The 26,162-nt window shown below is 53.1% G+C and overlaps 1 protein-coding gene across 1 annotated transcript in view; it reads right to left on the bottom strand.

The window, feature by feature from the left end:
- The window catches only part of Crocc2 (ciliary rootlet coiled-coil, rootletin family member 2), a 61,883-nt gene extending 39,466 nt beyond the window's left edge, over positions 1 to 22,417 (bottom strand). The window contains exons 1-11 of the mRNA XM_031368477.1: positions 22,340 to 22,417; positions 11,047 to 11,197; positions 10,059 to 10,207; positions 7,384 to 7,490; positions 5,756 to 5,897; positions 2,224 to 2,327; positions 1,487 to 1,684; positions 1,072 to 1,168; positions 897 to 986; positions 499 to 705; positions 67 to 266 (exon numbers count right to left, since the gene is read on the bottom strand). Coding sequence (XP_031224337.1) covers positions 67 to 266; positions 499 to 705; positions 897 to 986; positions 1,072 to 1,168; positions 1,487 to 1,684; positions 2,224 to 2,327; positions 5,756 to 5,897; positions 7,384 to 7,490; positions 10,059 to 10,207; positions 11,047 to 11,197; positions 22,340 to 22,417 — 1,523 coding nt within the window. The remainder of the gene's footprint in view (positions 1 to 66; positions 267 to 498; positions 706 to 896; positions 987 to 1,071; positions 1,169 to 1,486; positions 1,685 to 2,223; positions 2,328 to 5,755; positions 5,898 to 7,383; positions 7,491 to 10,058; positions 10,208 to 11,046; positions 11,198 to 22,339) is intronic.
- Positions 22,418 to 26,162: the final 3,745 nt, after the last annotated feature.

The following is a 26,162-nucleotide window of genomic DNA, read 5'->3' as shown; positions in this document are numbered from 1 at the left end:
CTGCCACGCCACGCCCTGCCCCGCCCCTCCCTGCCACGCCCTGCCCAGCCTTGCTGCTTCCCTCACCTTTCCAGGAGATGCAGAGACTCTTGGAAAAGCTGTGCCTCCTGCCTCTGGGCCTCCAGCTGGCCTAGCAGATCCTTATGCTCCTGTGCCCGGTCCTGCAGAAGCCTCTGTGAGGTACGAAGCTCCTGCCGGTACCCAGACAGCTGCTCCCGGAGCCCCACTGCTTCTTCGTGGGAGGACTCCAGCCTCAGACGCAGCTCCTGCCAGGGGAATGGAACCCTCATTGAGCACCAACTACCAGCCAGAGCACCGTAATTACCCTAGAAAATCCCCTGGCACCTGAGGTCCCTCCCAGGCTGTGTGGCTCAGGGGCCCGTTTCATGGAGACCTGGCTACCAGTAACCCCAGGGCAGGCAGTAGAAAGCTCCATAAAGGTACCCTAGCTGGGCAAGACTTGTGGCTTCGGTGGCCCTGTGGGCTGTGGTCACCCACCTGCTCCCGCTGCCGCCGCCTCTCAATGGCTGCCTGCACAGCCTGCAGCGCAGGATGCAGGTTGGTCGGAGAGCTGGTTCGTGTTGGGGACATATGCTGGTGTGGTGACACAGACCGTGGGGGGCTCCTCAGTCGGGTCTGTGCTTCTCTGACTTCAACGCTGCCACTCCAGGCCAACTCTGGACACATAGCATCTGACTGGGCCACCTTCGGGTCACAGAGAGTGAGACAAAAGAAAGAGAGAGAGAGAGAGAGAGAAAGAGAGAGAGAGAGAGAGAGAGAGAGAGAGAGAGAGGGCATAACCACGATTAAACAAGACCTTCTGGATGAGGACCAGCTAAAATCAGGGTTCCCCACAGGTTTTCTGCATCCAGGAGAAGCACTAGGCAAGGCCATACCTCCTTGATGCTGGCCAGGACATGGTGCAGGGACTCAACCTCATCGCTCAGTTCATCCACCGCCAGCTGGCTGCCACTGCGCCGGGATTTCTGTGGGCAGAGACCCCTGAGCCAATCGGACACATGCCCACGGCAAAACACCAGCTCCAGGTCCCTCATTTCCCGCCCCACACACCAGTCTCTGGATGTCCGACTTGAGTGTCAGGATGGCTCTCTCTCCTTGCTCCTTCTGCGCAGAGAGCTTTTCCACCAGCAGTGTCTGCTCTGAAAGTCTGGAGAGAGGATCAGACTGATGCTGAAGGCCCTGAGGATGCTGTGGGTGCATCAAGACTCCTCCTTATGCTGTACTTCCTTACAGTGCCAAGGATATAGTTCAATCTGGGTCCCGATTGCATGTCTCCTCTACTATAGAACTTTGGTACCACCCACTATTTTGGGGAATAAAGCACCAATTCCAAGCTCTGCTGTCCTGGCTCATGGTCTCACTCCATGTCAGGATGCTGGGTGAAATCACCTGGAAAACTCCACCTCCTCTCAAGCCCGCGCCTCTTGAGCCTCCTTACATTAGCCAGCCAGAGCCCATGGCCCACCTGGCTTGAAGGGCTACCTTCTCAGCAGCCCATTGGCCCTGCAACTGGAGCATTTCCCTAGCCTGCTCCCTCAGTCGCTGTTCCAGGTCACTGGTCATGCTGCTGTCTGTCAGCCGCAGGTGGGAGTCGAGGTTCAGGCAGGCCATATGCAAACGCTGGGCTGTCCGGGTCATGTCCGCCTGAACATCTGCAAGACCCCTGGGATACAAGAGTAGTGCCTTAGCTGAGCCTCACGGTCCTGCTGTGAGCGTGGGGCCCAGGATACTGTAAGCCTGACCTCAGCGCTGGAGAGGCAGGCCATGTCAACAAGAAACAGTTTCAGGAGAGGCCCTACTATATGCTATGAATTGGTTTCTAGGTCATAGACTAGTAAGGATAGAGCCAAGGAGAAGTGAGCAGGGATGAATATGACCAGAAATGATAACCTGGAGTAAGATACTGGCTTCTGGGCCTGCACTTCCTCCTGTGTAAGTGGGGTGCTATTATGTCAAGGGCCACTGGAAATGTCTAGGGCAGATCCCCATGAAGTATCCAGAGGGACTTGATGGATCCCCGAAACCCTATGAAGACCAATGTCCACCCTCCCACCTAGAGAAGGCCAATCCCCTGCCCTCCTTCCACATTTTCTATACCTCTCGCTCTCCCCCCATCCATCCACCTTCCTACAGGGCAGCTGCAGCCTAGAAGGGACCCCCACCCTACCACTAAAGCACCTCGAGGTGAGCATCTCTGCTTACCTCTCAGTGGATGTCCGAAGCTCAGCCAGGTGTGTCTGCAGAGCCTTGGCCTGTCTCCACAGGGGGAGGATGTCTCGAGGCTGTCTTAGGCTCAACCTTTGGGTCTGAGAGGAAGTTGTTTCCACTCAGGCCATGTCCCTTTTCTCTTCTGCCCCTCGCCCCTCCCCGGGCTGGAAGGGGACCCTGTTTTTAGCTGTTAAGCCTCAGAGCCTCATATCCATCCAATGGGCTTCCCAACCCCACACAGGAGACAATGCCATGCCCACCAGGAGATAACTGTTCCCAGATAGCACTAGAGTATTGTCCCGCAGAAAGCGGGCTGCTGAGAATTAGGCCCACCCAGAACGGCAAGGTTCTCCCAGGTACTGGGACTGTCATCTGAGGGAGGGGCTGCTCATCTTTCCTTTGGGTGCCATGGGAGGACTGATGCTAGGGGGCTCTCAGAGACCAGGTGAATAAAAATGCCCCCATTGAACCCTAGAGCAGCCGGCAGCAGAGGAGTTACCAGAGATGGTGGGGCAGGAGGAAGCAGGCTTGTGATGGTGCCGTGATGCATAACGTGCCCACAGCCCTTCGTGGTATAGCCCCACCCAAGGCTCTTCAGCATGGCTTTCAGATGGACGCACTCTCCTTATGCCTGGCAAAGGGCCACGCCTCTTCCTGTGTGAGGCCATTCCCAGCTCTTTAGCAGACCCCATGCCTGAGCCTTCTATGCACCCTGACCTCAGGACTATGTTTCTGTACACCTTGGTGCACAGCAGGGGACACTTGGTTGTACTCTGTCACATCCCAGATATGAGACATCTTGGCTCCTGCCTCATGCAAGCATGTGATTCTAGACCCTCTTCTCTTCCAGACAAGGCTGAGAACTTGCTAGCGCAGGGAGAATGTGCAGCCAGGACATGGTACAGGTGAGGAACCCAGCACCTTGCAACTCCATTCTAAAAGGAGCAACGGGAGTATCCATGTTTTTGCCTCTGGGGAACTGAGCGATGCCCAAAGTGGGGTCTCCTTATACATGGTGGACATCCCAAAGCTGCACTGAGTATATTAAAGGTGAGTAGACTAGAGGGTAAACAAGCATACCTCTGACATGCCACACACACCACTAACCCATGCCTGTATTTTCAACCTGTTCTCATATATCAACACTCATGGACAGTCACAGGCAGGCAGGTTCACATCACACAGATCCAGACCCGTACAAACACCACACGCCAACATATGCATACAAGCTTTCACACACTCACATGCTCACATAGCTTTACACACCCAGACTGTCATTCACCACAATGGACTCCCTCATGCACATGTACCTCACACATACACATATACATTATACATTTACACCTTCACATATACAAGTCATGTACACCATAGACCATACATATCATACATACAGGCTCATACACACACTGCTCACATCATAATACAGGCTTGTACCACACACACACACACACACACACACACACACACACACACACACACACACGCGCGCGCGCGCGCGCGCGCGCGCGCGCACAGTCTTGCAGAGAAACTGCCTGTCTAGAATGTTAGAGAAGAACAAAAAGAGAAGCAGATCTTCCCTGTGTCTGGAACCACAGTGCAGTATCATGCAGTTTGCAGTGTAAATGCTTACAACCTGGGTTTTCACACTGAAACTGAGAGCCTCCTGCAGTGTGGTTCACAGACCCCTGGAGCCTCCAGGCACCCATCAAAAGAAATTGAAAATCCTTTCTGAAAAATTCCTGTATTCACCCAGGTTTCAAAGAATTTTCACAAAATTCCAAGGAAAATAACCAGCCCCCCATTAGCACAAGACCACCAAAGACACAAAGAGACAATGCACCATGATCAGGAGTCAGCAGAAACAATGGGGTCAGATTCTGGACAATGGCAGACAGTGCAATGTCAGATTCCAAGCACAAAATGGCTGCTTGGGATATCCATCCACCAGAGAGTGGGATATTTAGAAAAGATACAATCCATTCTCCTAAAGATGAAAATCTGATATTCGTAATCTAAGCCAAGGAGGAAGAGTACAAGGTGATGCCAGAGGGGACATCAATGAGCAAGAACACGACTCTGAAGAAATTAGCCTAGCTCAGGGTAAAGGTGGGGAAGTAACTCAGATGATTCTGAGCACTAGAGATGGCGTAAAACTGGCACAGACATCTTGTTGGCATCAGGGAGAGGAGGGAGAGATGGCGTAAAACTGGCACGGACATTTTGTTGGCATCAGGGAGAGGAAGGAGAGATGGGCAGAGCTAATACTGAAAGATTTAATGGCCTTTTCCAGTCATGAGATGGGACAGAAGCTGGATACATTTTGAGCAGGATAAGCAGGAACAACCCACACGGGGTGTGTCGTAGAAACCCGCAGCCAGCCAGAGACAAAGCGAGAAGTTACCAGAGCAAGGACACCAACAGCCTTGTGCTGAGTTAGGGTCAGGGGAGGTCACAGCCTGGCTGGCAGCAGCAAAGAGCCCAGAGACAGAGTCCTTGTCAGGGCTGAAAGGCAGGAGCTGCTGGCGGGAGGAGCTCTCCGAGGCAGGGGAGCTAAGACTCGCAATGACCAAAGCTGAGGTGATTGTGGGCATGCCTTGTAGAGCACTGTTTAGTGTGCCACGTGAGTGGCATGGGCCATGGCTGTCATCTGCCTCAGCAAGTCTGTGCCCAATTCTCCAGGGATGACAGACCCCCACTCCCTGGTGACACTCTATGAGACAGTGTACCCTCCTTGGATCTTAGCAGGCAACTCCCTTTCCTTCTCCTGCAGGTGACAGCAGGTGTCTCCACTGTAGCTACAGCCAGAAATGACAGGTGTGGGGTATGAGGCAGGGGTAGGGGGTCTTTGTGGCTGCCTTGCCCCCAAGAGAAGAGCACCAGGGGGCTCTCTGGGATGGATTTGTTTGAAAGGACCTATGTGGATCCAGACTCTTAGCTCCTTCCTTTATATGGAGAGAGTATATTCTTCAAGTGGCTTCAGAGGGGCCACTGGTCTGTACAGGGACACTTGAATGTGTGATCAGACCTCTTTGGAGCAGGGCTGTCAAGGGATGCCTTTAGCTTCAATTGTATGGTTTCATCTTTCCAAGGCCACACCCTTCTCAGAAGATCCCACATCCAATGACAGATCAGTAGACCAGACCTAGATATCTCCCAAGGTCTGTAACATTGCTCTCTGATGCTACACTTTGAGTGGACAAGACTGTGGGTCTCTGGTGGTTTCTGGCCAGGATCTTAAGAACAGCTGTACAACCCAGATCCCTTTGATCGACCTCTCCGTATGGCCCACAGTGTCACGCATCAGAGCCAGGAATGGTCCAAGAACCCTCTCGTCGCCTTGCTCTCCTTTGCTCAAGGGGCCTGAGGTATCCCCTCACAGCACAGGCTGCTGTGACCAAGCAAAATGGACTGTGAGGCTCCCACCAGGAGGGATTGCACGCTACCAGCTTGCAGGCATCAAATTAAACAGGCAGAAGGAGGAACAGGGTATGGGAGCCACCTCTTTCTTAGACCAGCGACGCACCTCTCGAAGCTCCAACTTGCCCTGCAGGCGGAGCAAGCTGTGTGTTGTCCGGGTCAGCTCCCTGGCCAGCGTGTCGTTGGCCTTCTGCATCTGCTCCAGCTGTTGCTGAAGGAGGGTGTTTACTTGGGAAAGGCTCATGCTCCTGAATGGACAAAACCCACAGCTTCATGTCTGGTGACTTCCCAAGGAGGAACAGAGAGCCCAGGAGCCTAGACCAAGGGGTTTGAATGGAGTCCCGCCCCCGCCCCCCATCCCTGCCTAGGTGCGTAGCCCCAGCTCTGTTTCCAAGCATCACTGACCTTCCCTTCCCCGGCAATGAAACCTACATGGACCAGCACCGGGAGGACTCTTCCCAGCACCAGCTCAGCATCATCCTTCCTGCCTCAAAACCCTATTCTCCCAAATTCTTCCTCAACCCTAGCCACTCCTCTGCTTCCCAGAAGAAAAAGTAATTTACAGGGTCCAGGAGGCTCAACAAGAGCCTTGGGGTGGGGATGGGCTGGCAGAAGCTGGGCATCTCTGGAAGTTAGGCTCCTTGAGAGATGCCAGGGATCCTGTTGAGCTTTTCAGGCATCAGGCTCCCCTGGGGCCATTCTTCCCTCAAAACGGGCTTTCAAAAATACTTTTCAGCATTTTCTTCCTCTGCCAGATTCCTGGAGGGTAAGCCAACCACGGGATATTCGTGATGGCGAGGTCGCTCAAGTGAGGCTCATGGGCTGTTCCCGGGACTGGGGTGTGGTGCCTTCTCGCCAAGTCTGAACAAAAGGGCCTGTTGACATCAGAGAGGCTTGGAGCCAAAAGTTCTGGAGTCGTGGTCAGGGTGGTAAGGAGAGCCAGAGAAGGGTACCCAGGACTGTGTGTGCCAATGGTCTATGGTTGACTGTGGTAACCCACCACCAGCAGTGCTGGCCAGCCAGTACCCTGTGAGTTAGCATACTGACACCACACTCCGGGGGTGAAGTCAGGGAGCCCTTGGCAACGGCCGTGCCTTGGGAGATTGCCCACTGGCCCAAGCCTATTCCTGGGAGAGGGGAGTGAGCAGATTTCCCCCTCAGTCACTCTAGGCACGACACTGATGCTCCTGTTTCCATAATATGGGAATATATGCTGGAGGATATATGCGGGCAGAGGACCGGGCTCTCTGATGCCAGCTCTCAGTTGCTGGTGGGCTCTCCTGAGCATCCTGACATTTTGGCTTCAAGCCTCTCTGATATCTTTGCTCCCTGCACTGTGAAGTAAGGACACATCATTATTGAGGAAACTAGGAAGAGTCCCACTCACCCAGCAGTGATGAGGGAGCTCTGTTCTGTACTGTCCCTGGGCCTGTGCCACAGGGAGAGGAGAGGAATCTGCTACCTGCTTTGCAGGCCATCCTTTCTCTCCCTTCTCACTTACCCTGACCCCAAGGGGGGGATACACGGCGTGTGAGGATATGGGAGTGGTCTCCAGTGGAAAGGAAGGGAGGACAGCAGGGTACCCAGTTCTGCTTGCTACTGACCCTTTCCCCCGGGGTGCTTTCCCTGTGCCAGTTCTCACAGGCAATGGTAAATCATGATACCATTGATGGGTTGGGTGAGGCGTCGTCGGGTATGCACCCCCTGGAGCCCTGAGCGCTTGCCCACTCTCACCTCTGCTGGGAGGCCTCCAGCCGGCTAAGAGCCTCCTCCAAATCCATGCTGTGTTCCAGCTCTGACTTCCGAAGCCGGGCCTCGGTGGTATCCAGGCGGGCCTGCAGCTGGGAAGGAGTGTGAGCCCACCTGGTCTACCTCTCCCCTAGTCAGTCATATGTTTGCCATAAAACCCACCCTGGGCAGAGGCAGAGTACAGGGTCTCTAGGAGCCTGTGCACACCTGTGGGCCTGTGGCCTACAGAAGAGGGGGAGGGGAGGCCTGCTGGATGCTTGGATTCCATTGGGCCTGGGGACACTATGGGAGTGGTGGGATCAGCAGGAGGCATGGCTCTGGGCAGTGTGTGTGGGGGGGGTGTCCATAGAGACATTTCATTTACAGGTTAGTAAACTGAGGCACTGCTGTCCCCAGTGGCTGAGACAGTCCAGATATCAGCCACATAGGGGTAAGGTAGACAGTTGAAAGGCAGGCTCTCCCATGCTTCCATGCGGCATGAATCTGGACCCCTCTGGCCTGGCCTATTTCTCAAGGTGCACCTTCCCTCTCAATCTTAGCAGGTGGGAACATATTCACAATGGGTGTCAAGTCCCTTCACTACCAACACAGAGGTAGCAAGTTCCCAAGGGGCCAATGTGGGATTCAGGACGTCACACCCAAGGCCTACTGCCCACAGCCACTCAGCCATTATTACTACAGTGGGGGATCTGAACCCAGTGCCGAGGACATCATGGAATCAAGGACATCTCAGGAGGAAGGCACAAAGAACAGAAGGATGGGGTTGGGACACAGGAATGTCTGATGGCCAAGAACCTGCTTCTCCTAGACACCAGCAATGTGACAACAGTTGGGGTCAGAGAGCTCCAATTATAATGGGTTGTAGTGTCATCTGGAGAGGGCATGCTGGACACCAAGACCCTCACCCTGTCCCACCAGTGTGCTGGGGCGTGATTTGGGGCTGGGTCTCCCGGCACCCTCACCGAGCTGGCTGTGAGCTGGGCTCTGACTCATAGCTTGTTAGTTTACTAATCTTTGGAAGGCCTTCTGCGGCTTCTATTCCCCGAAGTCCATTCCCAGCATCTCCCGCCCTGTGCTAGGAAGATTCGCTATCCCAGAATGCATCACAGGAAGAGCAGACTCTTGAGCCACGGTAAGGGGGTCCTCACAGTCTTTCTTAGAGGGACTCTTTGGGTGGGGGCTGGAGAAAAGGGCGTTTCCCATAGAGTGGTGTGGTGAGAAGGACATCTGAAAACCGGGACCCATTGGCAGGTGGGCACCTCAGGGCAAATGTGATCGCACTAGGAACGCTCCTAGGACCCTCCTGCGGGCAAGGCCAGCCCTTGGGTTTTTCCACAGGTTTCTGTTCCATGCCATAGAAAGAGCAGATCTGGGCCAGCACTGGTCCCACGCGTGTTTTATGACTTGAGGGCAGCATCCCTCCACCTTCCTAACGCCTTGACCCTTCATGTTGTGGAGCCTCCCAACCATAAAATCATTTTCACTGCTAATTCCTAACTGTAATTTTGCTACTGTTGTGAATCATAATGTAAATAGATGATATGTAGGCTGTCTGATCCCAAGGTGGTTTTGACCCACAGGCTGAGAACCATCGCCTTAGAGGACCATTGGCCAGAGCTGAGCCTTGGTGTCCTCATCTGTCCTGCCACGCGGAGCTCAGGCTGGCCCCATAGATACTGGGGGGATCAGAGCATACACAACCCCCAACACTGCATGGGTTGTTCTTACTTAATTTGTGCCTATTGTGCCTGAGAAGAGAATGCGTGGAAGGGCTCTGGGCTGGAAACCGCCTTTCCCTTTCTGCCCGAGTTTCTCTAGCTTCATAGAGAAGGGCTTTCCCTAGCCCACAGGCATCCCCGGAAAACCTCTGGCTGAAGCCTAGAGCTCAGAGGTCGCCTCTCACTCCTCCCATTATGAGCCCTGGCTAGTGACCAGAGACTATAGCACATGAGAGAAAGGCCAGGGTTGTGGGGTGGAATTGGGGGTGGGGTTGTGGGAAGGGGTAGGGGTGAGGGGTGGGCTGGACCTACAAGCTCTGCCTGGGTTCTGGGGTCAGTCCTTCCTAGCTTTCTCCTCTGTTCAGAAGCTGGCTTTGTGGTTACAACTGGTAAGGCCCTGGTCATCACTGACCAGGCTGCTCCACAGGGACCTTAGAGCCAATGAGAGACACACATCTAAGGGGGGGTGTTAGCATCAGGACATCCAAAGCCTGTGGTGATGCATGGGCGGGTCCATAGACCTGTTGCCAGGGTAACAGCCACTATATTCCCAGAATCCATTGGGCTCACCTCCCACCTTTACCTGTGGCCATATGTCACAACCCATATATATATACATGGGGAACATTCCTCCATCTTTCTCTCTCTCCCCTTTTTCTCTTTCCGTGCCACTACCTCCTCTCTTCCTCCCAATTAAACCTCTTATACGTGGAACTGCTTGGACCTAGTGTGTGGTATGTTCTGACGCGACCCGCTGTTCTAACACATCAGGGGGCATCTCCTGCTTCATCTACTTACCTCAAGCCCCCCTTTCTCCATCTGTTGCCCAGTGTCCTGAGACTGGCTGATGGGCCCACAACCATGATCACCAGTTTTGATGGATGATCCCTAAGAAGGGCCAGGCTGTGCACACCGGCCTGCAGGTGCCAGCTGCACACTCACCCTCTGGCTGACCATGTGACACCTGTTAGCCAGCTCCTCTCGCTCAGCATCTGCCTGGGCCAACAGGTCCTCCAACCTCGTCAGCTCCTCTTGCAGGAGCTCACTTTCCTCCTGTGCATGAGTCGTGGCAGCTGGCCGCTCCCGTAGCCCTGTGGGCACAGCATTAAGATCAGGCCAGGGCCCTGCCAATCAACTGGAAGAGGCCGTGAGGAACTTCACTGCCTCTCCTGTTAGCAAGCACCCTCATATCCCTATTGCCTTTGGTAGGTACCTCTAACCCCACCTCCTCATGGCCAGGCCAAGCCCCTATTAAAGCATGTGTGGGGGACACTGGGTACCACCCATCATGTCTGAGCAGCAGTGGGGCTGCAGCTTCAGGGCAGGACCCTGCCAACAGAAAGGTTGCTTTTTCAAATATACAGTGATGTCTCTCCGTCCCTTCCAGTGCCCAGCAGTAGCCTGGGGCCCTTAGGAGATAGATTAGGATAGACCCTCACGACACCAAGAGGTCAGCAGACCCCTGCCGAAGATGAATCATGAGCTCAGTTGGGCATCGGGGAGTGTGCCTGTTATTTGGCCTCCATGTAGGGATGGATTCCTTGGAGCCTGTTCCTGCAGTACACTGATAAGAAAGCTATGGGCGTGGGGCTAGATGAGGGACAGAAACAAAGTTTAGGATGTCCCTGCCCAACCTTAACCTAAAGTGTCAACCTTCAGGCTTTTCACTATGGTGAAAGAAATGAAGATGGATAAAATCAAGACACTGGTGGCAGAACACTGTCACAAGCACTGAAGTCAGCTCCATGTGGCAGTGCTTAATGGCCTTGTGGTTATCAACGTGAATCCTCCGGACCCAATGGAGAGAGGGTGGTTGGGAAAATGGCACTGAAAGAGTCTGGGATGGACAGCCAGGGACCCAGGACAGTCCTCATGGCGTGGCTCCCTGAGGCCAGGGTCCAGTGCCTGCTGTGAGCAGTCTCAGCCTCACCTGAGAGTGGCTCCTCGCTCAAGCTTCTCGACACAATCTCTCGGATACGGGCTGGTACAGGAGTGGGTGAGGCCCGTTGACCATCTCCACGCACAGTTAGTGCCCGATCTTCCCTTCTGGCCATGGGGCTCAGGATGGTGTCTTCCAACTTCTGAAAAGACACCCCAGAGCCCTGGTTCTTATAGGCCAGGGACAGCTTGCAGGCACCTCACATAAAGCTGCTGTTGTCAGTGGGAGCCATCATGAGGTCACTTTGATGTAGCAAAGAGTCCTGGAGATAGCAGAGTGGGACCAGGCGGGGTCACTCAAGCCACATACCTTAGTTGCTCCACCTGTGGAGTGGGATTGTGCCAGTCCCTGGCAGTGCTTTGGCAAACATGAGGAAATTGAGAGAATGGGTCTCTGAAAGGACTCCAGGCCAAGGTCAGCTCAGCTCACCCTTCCCAACTCGAAGCACTGAGTCCAGGGCTGACTCTTCAAGCCAGCCTCTCTGGGATGCCCAGAGCAGGTGCCTTTGTGTCTGTCCACAGAAAAACCCTGCCCCACCTGCCCTGCCTGGAACTGTTAGGCTCAGCTGCACAGAAGAGATGGGGAGGCTCCCAAACCCTGCCCAGCGATCACAGGACAGGGGAGCGGAGGGGACACTACAGGTAAAGGAACGAGAACCCACCCCCTGTTCTGAGAGGCCATCCATCAAAAAAGTGTGCTGGGCCCTGTGAGCCGAGACAGGCACAAGGTGACAAAGGTCAGCGAAGAGTGCTTGGTTCTGAGAGCAGCTCTGAGATGTCCCCCTCAGGCCACCCTGGAGTGGAGCTAGAGTGGCCCACTTTCTTGGTGGGCCCTGAGCTAGTGAGCTGTCAGGAGAGAAAGCCACATAGGTTCAATGTGAGTATAGCCTCCTGGAGTCCCCGGTGAGACAAGTCAGAGGGGCCTGGCTCTTCGTGGGGGGATCTGACCAGGAATGAAGACCTTCCAGCGTTATGAATGTTAGCATCAACGACGGAGTCGTCCTTGTAAATACCCTTCCATGACTTCCTTCAAGCAAGCTAGGCTGCCGGGGGCTAGAGATTTGACTGGGACAGTAGTCACTCTTCCCTTGTGCCTGGCTACCTTGAACAGACAGCCATTAAACTGCCAGCCCCGATCTTGGCAAGCAACTGGACGCTTATCACAGTATTCCAGCTGCTTTGAGTGTTCCGCGAATGTCTCCAGGAAGCTACCCCACGGCTGCTAGAAGCATCACACGCTGGGGGCGCTGGGGGTGCGGTTTCTGTTTTAGAAAGCCTTGTGCTGGTGTCGACGACTCTAAGATGATCTGCATGGCTGTGTGCAAACCTCACTTGGGGCAGGACAGTGTCACGAACTCCCGATGACACCACTCACTCTGTAGGTGTTGCCACTCACGCTAAAGGATGAGGGCTTTCTCCAGCAACTCAGCCTGAGCAGCATGGAGCCTGTCGCTGGCTGACCGCAAGCGTGTGGTGCCTTTTCCAGGTATCTGAGCAGCTTGCTGGTCGCTGCTCTAAAAAGCCCCTTTTGGATGGCTTGTTTGTCCATTTGTGGTCTTTATCGTGAGTAAGGCAGCCTAGGCTGGTTGTAGGAATTGTAAGCGAGATCCCGAGCTTCCAAGTCTTAGCAGAAGAAGTAGCAGCTGCATTCAGGGGTCCCAAAGAGTCACCAGGAGCCAAGAGCCCTGACACCTGAAGCTATGAGCTCCAAAAGATACAATGCGGAGCTTGAAAGCAGAGGTGTCAAGAGAGCAACTGAGGCTAGAAATGGAGAAATTAAAGGTGACAAAGAAGCTGAAACTCAGTGAGAGCCGAAGGGGCAGAGTCTAGACCAGAGGGACTGCAAACTACGGAAGAATTTGAGAGAACTACTGAGGGCTTCAGAGGCAGGAGTCTGGGTGCCTAGAACTGATGACACTGACAGGTCCTCAGAGCCCAGAACACCAGCTCTCTGCCTCAAGCACCTCAAGCAATAAGCTTCTGACTTTGAAAGCTCGGAGCCATAAGTCTCTTGACCCCAAGGCTCAGTGCCATAGGCCTCTGGCTTTGGAAATTCAGGTTGTAAGTCTAAAACTTAGGTCACCTACACCATAGGAACGCTTTCTTCTCTATCTATGGTTCCTACCTAGACACAGCCTGTAGGACCTCAGATTCTCAGCAGGATTTGTTGGGGGATGCACATGAGCCTGAGAGGAAGACCTGGCCAGGTCCTGTGGGCAGGCTTCTTCTGTGCCAGCAGGAAACTTCCAGGTACAGGATTAAGAATTGAGGATTAAGACTAGCCCACAGTGGCCAACCTGCTCCATCCATGAAGGATGTGAGCAAACTGAAGGCAGTGCCTTAATGACCCGTGACTGATGCCAGGGCCCCTCTACTCCCAAAACTTTCCAGGCAGCAGTCACATTCTCTTCCACAGTGGGACTCCCCAGATCCCTTCCCTACGCAGAGTCTCCTCAGGTGACTCTCTGAAGCCCCCTGACTCCCAGCTCACTGAAGACTGTTCCTGACTCCCAGCCAGGTACCCCACCCACCATCCTTACACATTCCTCTTGACCGTAGCTAGGCCTCTTTCCACTGTGAATCCTGAATGTCTCTGTGCAGATAGACCATGGCTTTCACCTAGGCATCCTAAATGTATTGATTCCTCTCTTAAGCTAGCCAGACTGGAGTCACTCCAATATCTAGATTCTGCAAGGCTCTGGAAAGGGCCTGTCCTGGTCCCTGAGAGCCCTGCAAAGGTCAGATGCTGCTAGTGGGTGAGCCCACAGCCCTTCAGGCCGGGGTTGGGGGTGGGGAGATTTAACCTTCCCCAAGGCTTTGCATTTAAGTCCCCTAGGTGGTCTTGGTAAGGTGCCCTCACTTCTCTTTCCTCCAGAGGACCTCCCAGTCTCGCTCTGAGTGGGTGGCAAACCATCTTCCTTGGGTGCAGCGGCTCCACTGGTGAGGAGCAGAGCTCTCCTTGTTACTTCCTCCCTGGCCAGGCAGGCTCCGGGTGCTCGGACCACCAAGGCCGCTTCTGCCTTTTTAAGAGTTAGAGCGGGAGGTGCCCAGCCATTGCTACCCGAGCCTCCTGTTTTGCACAGGGGGAAACTAAGGCCTAGTCGGGTGGCAAACAGAACCCTAGGTCCCCAGATTAAAGACGTGATGCTGGCTCCATTCAGAGGTTCCCTCCAGGCCGGAAGGACCCTGCCTCCCCTCCCTCCTCTCCCCGGAGCATCAGCGGCGCCACCCGCTAACGGGAAAGCAGCGGCGCAGCACAAACTTGACTCATTCCTAACGTTTACAGAGGGTCACTTATTAGCCGGGACGTCCCGAGAGGCGCTGGGGGCGTAATAGGTTCCAGCTGTGGCCCGGTGCCTGCGATGGGTCGACGCCCAGCCAGAGCAGGAGGGGTGCGGAGGGGGAGCGGGAGGGGCGCGTCCCTGGCAGCCTGCCCTCCCTTCCCGCCTCCAGTCCCCTGCGAGCTGAGCGGGAGGATTGCAAGCGAGGCCTGCCCCGCCTCCACGCAAATGGCGCGGGGGAGGGGCGCGGGGCTTTGCTACAACGTGCAAGGAGGTCTGTGCTGACCCGGGCTTGGATCCCTTGGGATCCCACCCGGGACCGCCTCCTTCCCCATACCCAAGTCAAGTCGTGGTGGGGAGTGGGGCTAGGAGAATTTCCAGCTTCTGCCTCGCTGGCTGGCTCTGTCCATTGCTGCCACCAGTGGCTCCCCCAAGCCTGGGTGGGTCACCATCTTTAGGGCCAGGATCTTTCCTATCCAGCCTGGGGAAGGTTCTAGTGCGCAGCAGTGGGAAGTCTGGGTAGCCTAGGGGGGAGGGGGGAGCTCGGATTGTGGGAAGGACACCAAGGCTGGGCAAAAGGCATCTCCGTGGTCACTTTCCTAAAAGACCTCGGACTCAGAGCTTTTGCCATGTTTGTTTTTCCTACTGCCCTCGGTGTGTTCATCAGCTAGACCTATGCCAAAGACCCTAGGGAGCCCAATGCTAGGCCAGTAGCCCATGCATCTAGATGGAGTTCCAAATGGGGGTGTTGAAGGCTCAGTGGGGACATACACCTCTGCCTCCCACTTGGCTGTGGTCCTGTTGAGGGAGTCCTATCTGGGGGACAGGTCTCTTTACCTCACCCTCTGGGTCAGAGCAGGACTCCTTTCTAAGGGGACCCAGGAGGGGCCCTCTGTGCCATCAACTCACCGTTCATGAATATGTCATGCCACCATCTATGAAGTTAACTGGTCACTCACTCTATGTTCCTTGGCCTAGGAACCTCACACTGCACTTTCGCCCTTGCCTGGAGACTGAGTGGAGTGGGGAGTCCTGAGGGTGGGGTACATATCCTCCCCCATTCTGGATCTTGACTCAAACATTCAGGGGGCAGCCGTGTTGCAGATGGGGAAACTCAGCCCAGGGACAGGGCTTCAGCCCTCAGGATGCGTCTGTATTCAGGAAAAGAACTCATCACAAGAATGGGCTCCAGCTTGGGGCCCCCCCCATCTTAACCTCCAAGCCTGTTCCACAGGCATGACCCTTCTATGTGTGTTCCTTCCAGATCTGGGACAGGGATCACCCTGCAGGGGAATTCAAGCAACAATCAAGCACAAGCACTGGTAAGGAAGGGTCAGGGGCCAACTGGAGCCCAGACTCTGAGGTGCACAGCCTCTCAGAGCTGGTGTCTAGGTTGGGTGGAAGTGTCACGTGGGTCCACCACAAGGGGCTTCTTGAGGGGGTTAGGGGTGTGAAGAGTGGGGTTGGGTGGGGATGAGGATGGGTGGGGATAGAGTAACCTTTCATGACTACTTCAAGCTGTGGGGACAGAATAGAGCATTCAGGTATCCGTCCTCTAGACCTAAGAGTCAGCCCAACTGGGGCCTGGCAGGTACCAAAAGTGGTCCTCAGCAGGTGAGCCCAGCGCTCTCCTTCCGGGTTGCAGATAGAGGAGAAAACAAAACAAACAAAACCCATTAAACTCTGTCCGTTCCCAGTTGAGGAGGTGACGGCTGGCTTCTCTAACTAAAATTACAGGAACCACCAAGGCATGAGTGTGAAGTCCCAACTGACCCCACCTCCTCCCCAGAGTTAATCCTTAGTGGATTTCCTGGGGTCCTCTTCCAGTGCCAGCAGCACTGGTCCACTCCCTAAAACCTGGCAGGGTCTTCTGTGGCAGGCATGGTGGGATCCAGAGTTAAAGAAGGCCAGTAAGCAGAGAGCACGTGAGCTAATTCACCGTCTCTTGTTCATGAGTATGGCCACAGACAGGTGGACAGTCTAGGTCCTGGTCCCCAGGGGAGAACAGAATGAATTTTAAAAGGAACCTGGCTGCTTCAGGTAAGGAGAAAGGCAGGACTCGCCCGTACCTTCCAAATAAAGAACTCAGCAACGAGCAATCAGGGCAGGACCCCCAAACCTCCGTTTAAAATCTCTGAGGAAGAGGGTATCCAACAGACAAGCCCAATGTAACTTGGATACTATCGCAGGACTCTGATCTATCGCTGGGTGTCTGATGTGGAGCAGAGAACTGTCCTACATCTCAGGTCTGGGGTGGCTAGGCCTGCAGCGAAGGCTGCGTGCTGAGCTCCAACAGTGCCCCCGTGTGGCCCTTTCCAGCACTGCAGGAGGGCTGCCGGTCCTTCCCAGCTTCTGGAATGGAGGTTGGGCTTAGGGACTCTAACATTAGGGACAGTAAGAGAACCTGTGGCAGTGTGTGAGTTGAGGCGGGCTAAGTGGGTTGAAATATCTTAGCACTATCCATGATCCAGGAGCAGATGTTTTAAAATAAGATATCTTGACTTAGAAATTCTGCCCTTCTCTCTCTGTGTGAGATTATTTGGAGCCTCTGACAGGGTCTGTGGTAGGATTGAGACTCAATCCCGAGCTCCCAAACACTTGTGAGACTAATTTCTGGATATCCAGCTCTGGACAGTCCCCTGGCTAGTATGCACCTGATTGGATGCCCGTGGATCCTCCTGCATTCTTTCAGTGAACTAGCCTGGCCAAGAGCGGAGGCTCAGAGCACGTTGGTCTCCTGCAGAGGCTTTGGTCAGGAAGTCTGATGGGCTCTGTACCTGGTAATGTCTACTCCTGCGTTTGATGGGCTGCCTTTATAGCTACTTTGATTGATATCTCCTCCCTACCCCCTATGCCTGCCAAGTTGAGGTATGGGTATTGCCCCTTAGAGCAGAAGCTTGTAAAGTCATGAGGGGACTAGATGTTGAAGCAAGGGATGAAGACGAAGGGGGACAACTTATCCATCCACCCCTAGGACAATGCTTGGCACACAAACAGGCTCAGACAGGTTCCCAGCACAAGTAATTGGAAGCCTTATTGGAACCGCCAAAAGTATGAATCACTAACTACAAGATGACTCACAGCAGGGACTGTGGATGCTGTTTGTCTTGTCTGCTCCTATGTCCCGACACCCACACAGGTTTCCTGGGGAAGGTGGCCGGCCTGCAAAGCAGTGCAATCAAGGGCCTGAGATAAAGAACATGGGGTGAGGAGGGAGAAGAGAGAGGGGTGGGCTAGGTTAGACAGGAGAGAAAACTGGAGCGCCACTGTCAAGGCTTGGAGTGTTCTGTTAAGGAAGCAGAGCCTGTCTCTGGACCATGGGGAAGAAGGTCTGAAAGAGAATGTGGCCTATCTGGTCAGTGCAGTGGCACTGGTGTCTGGACATGTGGCTCTGGGGACAGAGATAGTATGTCCTTCCTCGTGTGATTAGCATTGTACCCAGGCCATGCTTGGACCACTGTCAGCTCCTGTCCTTGGTGGGTCTGCACTCCTGGGACCTTGTACCGTTGATCTGTGGAGTGAGGCGATGACTTTGAAGGAGGAGTGAGAGAGGGGTGGTTGGGTCTCCCGTGAGCTCCAGGATGACCAAGGTTGGATGAGAGTTCTGGATCTTTCTGCCCATTCCCAAGACATCTGGTGATCTTGCATTTAAGCCACTGGGGATTTAATCAGTAGTATTACACAGGAGGCACCTGTGAAAACCCTGATGAGGGGCTTGGTGTAGATGCAGGGCTGGGATGGCATGTATCCCAATGTACGCCCCTCCCCATACCTGCCATACTTTTTTGTGGGTGTCCTTGATCCACAGCATAGCTGTTTAAATCAGGGAAGCCGTGCCTGTGTGTGGAGAGCTGTTCTGGTGAGCGAGCTTGAGGACGCCTCAGATTTAACTGTCCAGTCAGGGGTCAGAGGGCAGTCTACGATGGTGTCTGAAGGGCTTCATCCTGTGAGGCTGAGCCCTGGCACTACCCCTGGGAAGCTGGCGTTAGAACAGGTGGATCCAGAGGGTTAAAGTCATGCTTGTCACCAGCAGCAGAGAGAGTGAAAACAGCTCCAACAGCTGAAGTCTGGCTTTAAACCCAGAAGAAAGCAGGGATGTGAAGTAGTGGAGCCACTGTAGGAAGATAAGGGGTGGGAGTACTTTAAAAGATTCACGTAGGGGCTGGAGAGATGGCTCTGAGGTTAAGAGCACTGACTGCTCTTCCAGGGGTCCTGAGTTCAAGTCCCAACAACCACACAGTGGCTCCCAACCATCTGTAATGGGATCTGATGCCCTCTTCTGGTGTGTCTGAAGGCAGCTACAGTGTACTCATAAGCATAAAATAGACAAATAAATCTTTTTTTTTAAAAAAAAAAGATTCATGTAGAATTAGAGCTAGATCCCCACAAAAATGACACCAGAGACCCAGACGGATGGACCTGCACCCTGCTGATGGTAGCATTGCTCCTAGTGGGGGGGGGCAGCTCAGTGGTCCATGGAGGGAAACCCAGTGAGCAGTGAGCAATTCGTGGTTCATCCACAGGAGGGACTGCTGCTCAGCCATGGTGTGACATGGGAGGACCTTTGGAACAATGTGCTGAGTGAAATAAGCTGACATATTTGGTTCAATTCACATGAGGCTCCTAGAACTGCCAGATACACAGACAGGGAGTAGGCCAGCAGCTGCCATGGGCTGGGAGAACTGGTGTTTGATGGGGATGACAGTTTGACAAGATGAAACCATTTGGGGGCCGGATACTGGTAATGGTTGAGAATAGTGCAAAGTTCTACTACTGTGCTGCACTTTAAGATAGGCAAAAGGGTGAATTTTTGTTATTTATATTTTATTACAGATTGAAAATTGAAAAAGGCTGAAAGTCAGTGAGCCACACACATATCTCAAATGAGATGGTCAAAACCACAAATGGGATGGTTAAATATAAAAACAACACAAAATGGAATGTGCTGGCTGTGTTTTGTCAACTTGACACAAACCTAGACATATCTGAGAAGAGGAAATCTTAACTGAGAGAATGCCTTTAATAAGATCGGCCTGTATGCAAATCTGTGGAATATTGTCTGGATTAATGATTGACGTGAGAGGGCCCAGTGCACCGAGGACAATTTTATCCCTGGGCAGGTGGTCATGGATAGTATACGAAAGCAGACTGAGCAAGCCAGTAAGGAACACTTCCCCATGGCCTCTGCATCAGCTCCTGCCTCCAGGTTCCTTCCCTGACTTCCAGGATGATGAACTATAAGCTGTGAAATGCTTCTCCAAGTTGCTTTTGATCATGGTGTTTAATCACAGCAATAGATGCCCTAGCTAAGACAAGAAGTGTATGTTACCAGCCACGGAAATGAAGAAGCAGGAGCCACTTGGAGACCTGGCACTTTCCTGGACTTAGACAGAAGGTCTTGAGTTCTGGACACTGTATTGGGAGGCCGAGATAGCTGCTCTCCCTGCTTCTGGTCCCATGATATCAAAAAGACAGAAGCAGAGCCACTGCCTCTGTTCATATCCTGCTGCTATGGCGAGGCTGGGTCTTGTACAGAAATGGGGGTCATGGAGCTCATGGTGCTGGACGCAGCCTCTCTGCTGCGCACTGGGAAGATAGCTAGCTACAACCCGACACGGCAGATGTCATTGTGATGGACGTATGTGTGAAAGAAAAGAGCATATGAGGTATGGTGGGAAGGACTCAGATAGCTCAGGAGCCAGATTTGCTGCCTTAAAAAAAAAAAAAAAACCCAGTTCATTCTGGAGAGAAGTGGGGGCCAGAGAGAAGCACACTAAATCCTTCTGGGGCCTGTGCCCCATGACCTAAACACTTTCCACTCTTCATTAGCATCACTCCCTAGACTTCTAGCTCACGAACCCTTTGGGGGTACATTCAAACCACACCCAAGCCATAGCAGCAGCCAACAGCAATAGCCAACAAATATGAAAATTTATAATGGACAAGTTCCCAGAAACTAGACCTTTTACCCAAAAGAAACAGTTTGGAAAGTTCTATGCCATTAAAGCAACCAACTCAAGAGTGGGAAACCTTTCCACACTACGGCCCACCCGTTTTGGGTGCACTGTCTGTTCTGGGTCTGAGAGGATCCAGGAAGCTCCTCTTCCTGATGCATGGTGAGCCCTTCCTTTCGTGTGTAATTTTAGGGGGGGAGTCTTTGAACTCATCAAGCCAATGTCTTACCCTTGAGGACCAATCCGAGGACACCCAAGCTTGGTTTCCAGTTCTAGCTCTTAAGTGGACTGTGGGGCTGGGCACTCCGGGCTACTGTGCAATGGTGTGTGTGTGTGTGTGTGTGTGTGTGTGTGTGTGTGCAGATGAAGCAAGGAGAAGGGAAATCTGGTCCAAGGAAGACGGATGTTGGGGAGCTCTTCCAGGCACTGGGAGGGGATTGACATCAAAGCCTTTGCTGCTAGTCTCTGGAAGGCTTTTTCCACTCGGGCTTCATCCTTCTCTGAGTCTCCCAGTTTCCTGTGTGTAGCCGGAGGAGATGGCGGTCCCTAGAGCCCTGCCACCAGTGTGATAGGGCTATCTGGGCATCTCACGGCGCCTGCTTGCTGCCTGCTCACCTCAGGTAATTGCACGGAGATCTCAATCACCGCTGTGCAAATAGCAGGTGTGGCTGGGCAGACAGAAAAGCCCCACCAGACTCTGTATGACTTTCAGGTGACAGCTTCCCAGGGACAGGGGGATGGCGTGCATGCAGAGCCCCCTCCCCCCAACATCCATGCCCAGAGATGTTTGTATCATTCTGGGATTCTACCTCAAGAACATGGGCAAACACACAGCCACTCACTTCCACCCTCAGGCCTTCGAGGAGCTAGCTGATCAGGTCCTTGCAGGGTGATGTATGTATGTTCCAATGGGTGCTGGACTGTGGGTGTTTTGTGAGCTCTGGTGTCCTGACCCACTTTCCGAACCCATCACCGGCCTTGCCCTCAGAGTTCAGCCTGAGACCCCTTTGGGTAGAAGTGTCAGTGTCCGCTCAGGTGAGAGTACCCACCCAGCACACTCTCCAGTCTTGTTGCATCAATTAACTTATTGTTTTAATTACATTTTTTAGTCGTGTATGGGGTCGGGGTGTGTATGTGTCATGGTGTGTGCATAGAGGTCCGAGGGTAAATTTTGGGAGTTGGGTCTCTTTACCACGTGACTTCTGGGGAGCAAACTCAGGTCATCAGACTTGGAGGCAACTGTCACCCACTGAGCCATCTGCTCCACCCCAACTGACTTTAATATTCTGTTTACATCACGGTCTGTCCTATGTGGGCAGATGTGTATGCCTGAGTGTACAAAGATGCTAACAGGTTATTTAGCCACTTGGCACCATCTGTGTGGTTACTCCTTCCAGGGGATCTGATGCACTGTTTACTTAGGACCACGTCAACCCCCTGCAGCGTGGCTTTGAGGGTCTGAGAGCTAGGTTAATGAACACCTGAGTCCCCAGGTCCATCTGGGGTACAGTGAATCCCCAGTGGTTGGGGACTGTCTGGCTAGGGTAGCTGGATGATGACGATGTAGGGGAAGGAAGATGTGGACTGGCAAGTAGGTGGGCTTTTAGGTATGGGGTGTGGTGAAGGGGAGAGGGATACGGGGCGAATTGTGTTTTACAGGTCAGTTCTGTGAAAATAGAAATGCAGTTTACAGAGCGGTACTGGGGATATCTCCAAATGGAAGCCCCTCTTCTAAGCTCAGACTCACCTCAGACTCAACTACTCCCATATCTGGCCACTAAAACAATGTCGCCCCCCCCCCATCCCGTCCCTTTCATGTTGGTGTGCAGGCTGCAAGCTCAGGACTCCAGAGGGGTGCTGGCTTTCTGAGCTGCTTCGCCTGTCCAGAGATCCGCACTTGCACTCATAGTCACATTGAGCACGTGCACAGGTAGAGCGTGCTCCTCGGGGGGAGGGGGGGATGCGGCTGCACTCCGGGCAACGTCCTATCTAGAAGTGCTCTCAAGACCTGCTCTCCAGGGGTCACAGAGGGGGCAGCCACTTCACTGACCTTGATCACGGTGTCCAGCCCCAGCTGAGACTGCTTGGTGGTGTCTCCATTATCAGGATTGCTGGAAGTGGAGCTCATCCCGGGGAAGAGCACAGGACCTCAGACAGCTAGCACCTGGGCTCTAGTCTCCTCCTAGAGGCTCCGCCGCCCAGTACCTTCTTCTGTGTGCCTCCCCACACCGGTGTGCAGTACCTGGAGCCACTGTGCTGGCTCTGTCTGCACCGTGGAATTCACTTGCTCCTGAGCACCCAAACTGTCCCAACTTGATTGTGGAGACCACACGCCAAACAAGCCCCTGGGTGTTGCTGTGGCAACCAGGACGCCAAGGGCCAGGTTTCCCTGGAAATGAGAGTAAGGGCTTGCTGTGAGGGCTAAGGAACACTGTTTGCCTGAAGCGGTTTCCCCAGAGACCTGGAGCGAAGCTGACCCGAGGGAGGGACCAGCGTCTTCCTAGAGCCCCTGTTTACTATCTAGGGAGAATTGTTTGCTTGCTGATCACACCCAGGGGTGCAGACCACAAGCCCATTCAGGGTCGCTAACTGACTTAGTGCATGTGCCAACGAACTTTGTGATCAGTAGTGAGATGTGTGTCACAGACGGCTAAGGATTACGGAGGGACGGACCTTCCCCAGGAGCAAAGGTCTTTTGCATCAAAGGCTACCCTCCTTGGAACCTGGCAGGTTATCTGCACTGCAGTGCCCTACCTAGGCCTTACAGAATTGCATACCTCCCCCATTATCCTGTTGGTATTGATCTGGTTCATGAACTTAGCAATACAGACTGTCAACCTACTTCTGAGACCTTCTGAACTCTGCTGCGGTCCCTATGCGTTCATTCTGTAACCCATGCATATGCATACAGATACAGAGATATCTTTACTGTGTGCTATGTGATGTCAACACGTTAACATTAGTAATTAAAATTGGAGCAAGAGGATCTGCCTTTGCCTTAGGCCAGGCTACCCGGGGTGGTGGGATTATATGTAAGATGTGTTATTGAAACGGCTAAACCTTGTCTGTTCACTATTATTCAATAGATTTTGACGTAGAAAGCACATGCATGTTCATCTGTTTTGTTGGCATTGCATGCTCACGACAAAGAGGTCCCAGGAAGAGGACGGCTGGTTCTCAGGAGGGGCCACCCTGTTTCCTATTCAGGTACCTCTTCTGTCCCCTATATCCAGTCTCTAGGTCGTAGGATGGACTCTACCAGTGGACAACTGCCTTGTTCTGTCCTCTGTTGTCTGAAAGCCCTGGATGTTGTTCACCGATCCACCCCTCCTGGCCATGCCCAGGATCTTGAGACCCCCAATCTTGCACTCTGGATACTGGTTGGTCTGGGTCTTTATGTGGTCCATGAATGTAGCTTTTGCTCCAGGGTTATTGATGACAAGGAGAATTTTCAGTGCAAGCTCAGAGTATATTCTGCAATGAACCCTGTTAGGTTGAGGACAGTGGGTCTCAGGAGGGTCTTGGCCTGTCCTGACCCTTCTCCTAACTGATTGGACTGTTGGGCCCAGAACCCTGAGCCTCCTGTCCTGAGGTCTGAGGAGTAAGTTCAGCTGCAGTTGTTAAGGATGGGCTCTGGCCCTTCTGTCCATTTGTCCAGCATGTGACCAATTTTGCCCGTTTGTGGCCGCCTATCTGGCAGGCTATTCAATACTTCTGTACTTGGAGGGGGGCTCCTTTTCAGAGGGACTCTTGCCATCATTCCTTCCCCCAATACCTGAAAACTCACCAGAAACAGCCCCAGGACACGACAAACCCTGGATTCCCAATTCCTTGGAAGATGGTTCATAGGAGTTGTGGTACTGAACTTGAACATCATGATGACTGGCCTCAGGCACAGACACATTGGCGATAGTGGGAAATTAGCCTTGGTACAGTGTCTGGATTGTGGTGATGCAGAACAAGTACAGTGCACAGGTCCCACTTCCTGCTGCAGCCTACAGGCCATGCACTTCCGACAGCAAAGGGGCTGCAACCCAGACCAGACCAGCCTTGGCTGCCCCCAAGAGTTACTCTCCATGAGCAATGGCTGCCGCCTCTGGACCTGTGAGTTCAGCCTGTGAGCGGTCCACCCTGTCTCCGGGGCATAGAGTCACCCAAGGGACAGAGATGACCACAGACAGCAAGTCAGATTCCAGAGCCGTTCTAGCCAGCCAGGCTATCCTGGGGCTGTGGAGCAAGGACAGGGCATCACATTCCTTTGTGCCCTCCACCCTCTTCATGAGAGCTGTCCCTCACATGAACTGTGCCCGGGGGAAGCCAGAGCCACTCCAGGGCCAGGCATCTGAGCTACTTCTGAAGCTGAATGACACCATCCTCATTCCTGACTTCTGAGTGAGGTGGAGAGACTAGGGCAGGTGAGGCTGTGGGCACCTGGCCTTCTCACAGAAGGTACATACGGAACCCTCCATGAGGACCTCTGATGTCCCTTCCCTACTCTAAGAAGGTTAAGGTCAGGGATGGCAAATTATGGAATTCATAAGGCTGGGGATGGATAAAGAAGGGGGGACAACTGTGTCTGAGGGGTCCAGATAAGGACCTGAAAGGTACCCTGGGCAGAAGAGAGCATCACCCTCTATCCACTCAGTGCTCACGTGGGCTAATCACGACTGCTAGGGTGGCTCAGAGAACCTGCTCTCTGTCACCCATTCTCAAGAAACAGAGGAGGTGGAATACCACGATATAACCAGGACCCAAGTACAACCAGAAGGGCTGAGAGGGCAAATCTGCCTTCATGGCAGGAGAGGGGCTTGGGCTGCTGGTCATTCCCAGCTTGGCAAGGACCACAGCATAAATGAATGAAATGAGGAAGGCCTGACACTTCAGACCTGGCAGTGACTTCCTGGATACAACCATACAAACATGGAAGTCAATGATAGCAGATAATTTGGACTCCATCAACATTAAACCATTACACACAGGAGGGCAATAATAAGAAAGAGAAAACAGAACACACAGGATGTTATGTGAGAAAACACTTGATGTTTTCTAACTGATAGAGGAATCAAATCTAAAATATATAAGAATGTTCTAACACTAGGCAATACAGCACAATAAAAAAAAAAAAAAAATGAGCCAAGAATGGGAAGGGATATTTCTCTGTTGGGCACATGTAAAGGGGCCAGTAAGCCTACAGAAATGTATGACCTTATTAAGTATTTGGGGGAAACTGTGAGACGAACGTCACATCTGTTAGGGTGGCTACTGTTAAGAAGCCGATGACAGTGTGGATTAACTGGAGGCCTTGCTGCTGGAATGTGAAATGAGAAGCTGCTCGAATACAGGATGCCACTTCCTCAAAAATCAAACCCATGCCACGTGACTGGGCAATTCCACGTCTGGGTGTGTCCCCAGAACAGAAAACAGAGATGGAGAGATTTGGCTGCCACGCTCATAGCAACCCGAGTGTCTGCTGATGGGTGGATAGATAAGAAGCACTCGGCCTGTCCGTACAGTGGCTGATTGTGCTGTATTTAGCAGGAGGGACGTTCCGACACATGTTGTGGCAGGGATGGACCTGGAGGACATCAGGTTGAGTGAAATAAGCCAGCCACAACAAGACAGGACTGTGCAACTCCATCTACATGAGGTTCCTAGAGAAGCTCAGATCTCCAGACAGAAGCACCCATCCTCCCCATTCGGTGCTGAGGCTGGGGAGGGGCGGAGAACTAGTGTCTCATGGCCATACAGTTTCTGTTTGAGAAGAGGAGAGTCTGTCAGGGCATGGTAGGGAATATGGAGTACTCAGGAGACAGAGACAGGTGGAGCTCTGAGAATCCAAAGCTAGCCTGGTCTATATAGTGAGTTCCAGGTTA

Source organism: Mastomys coucha, unplaced genomic scaffold (assembly GCF_008632895.1).
Source record: "Mastomys coucha isolate ucsf_1 unplaced genomic scaffold, UCSF_Mcou_1 pScaffold14, whole genome shotgun sequence".
NCBI classification, from domain to species: domain Eukaryota; kingdom Metazoa; phylum Chordata; class Mammalia; order Rodentia; family Muridae; genus Mastomys; species Mastomys coucha.
This window is presented reverse-complemented; position numbering and strand designations above follow the sequence as displayed.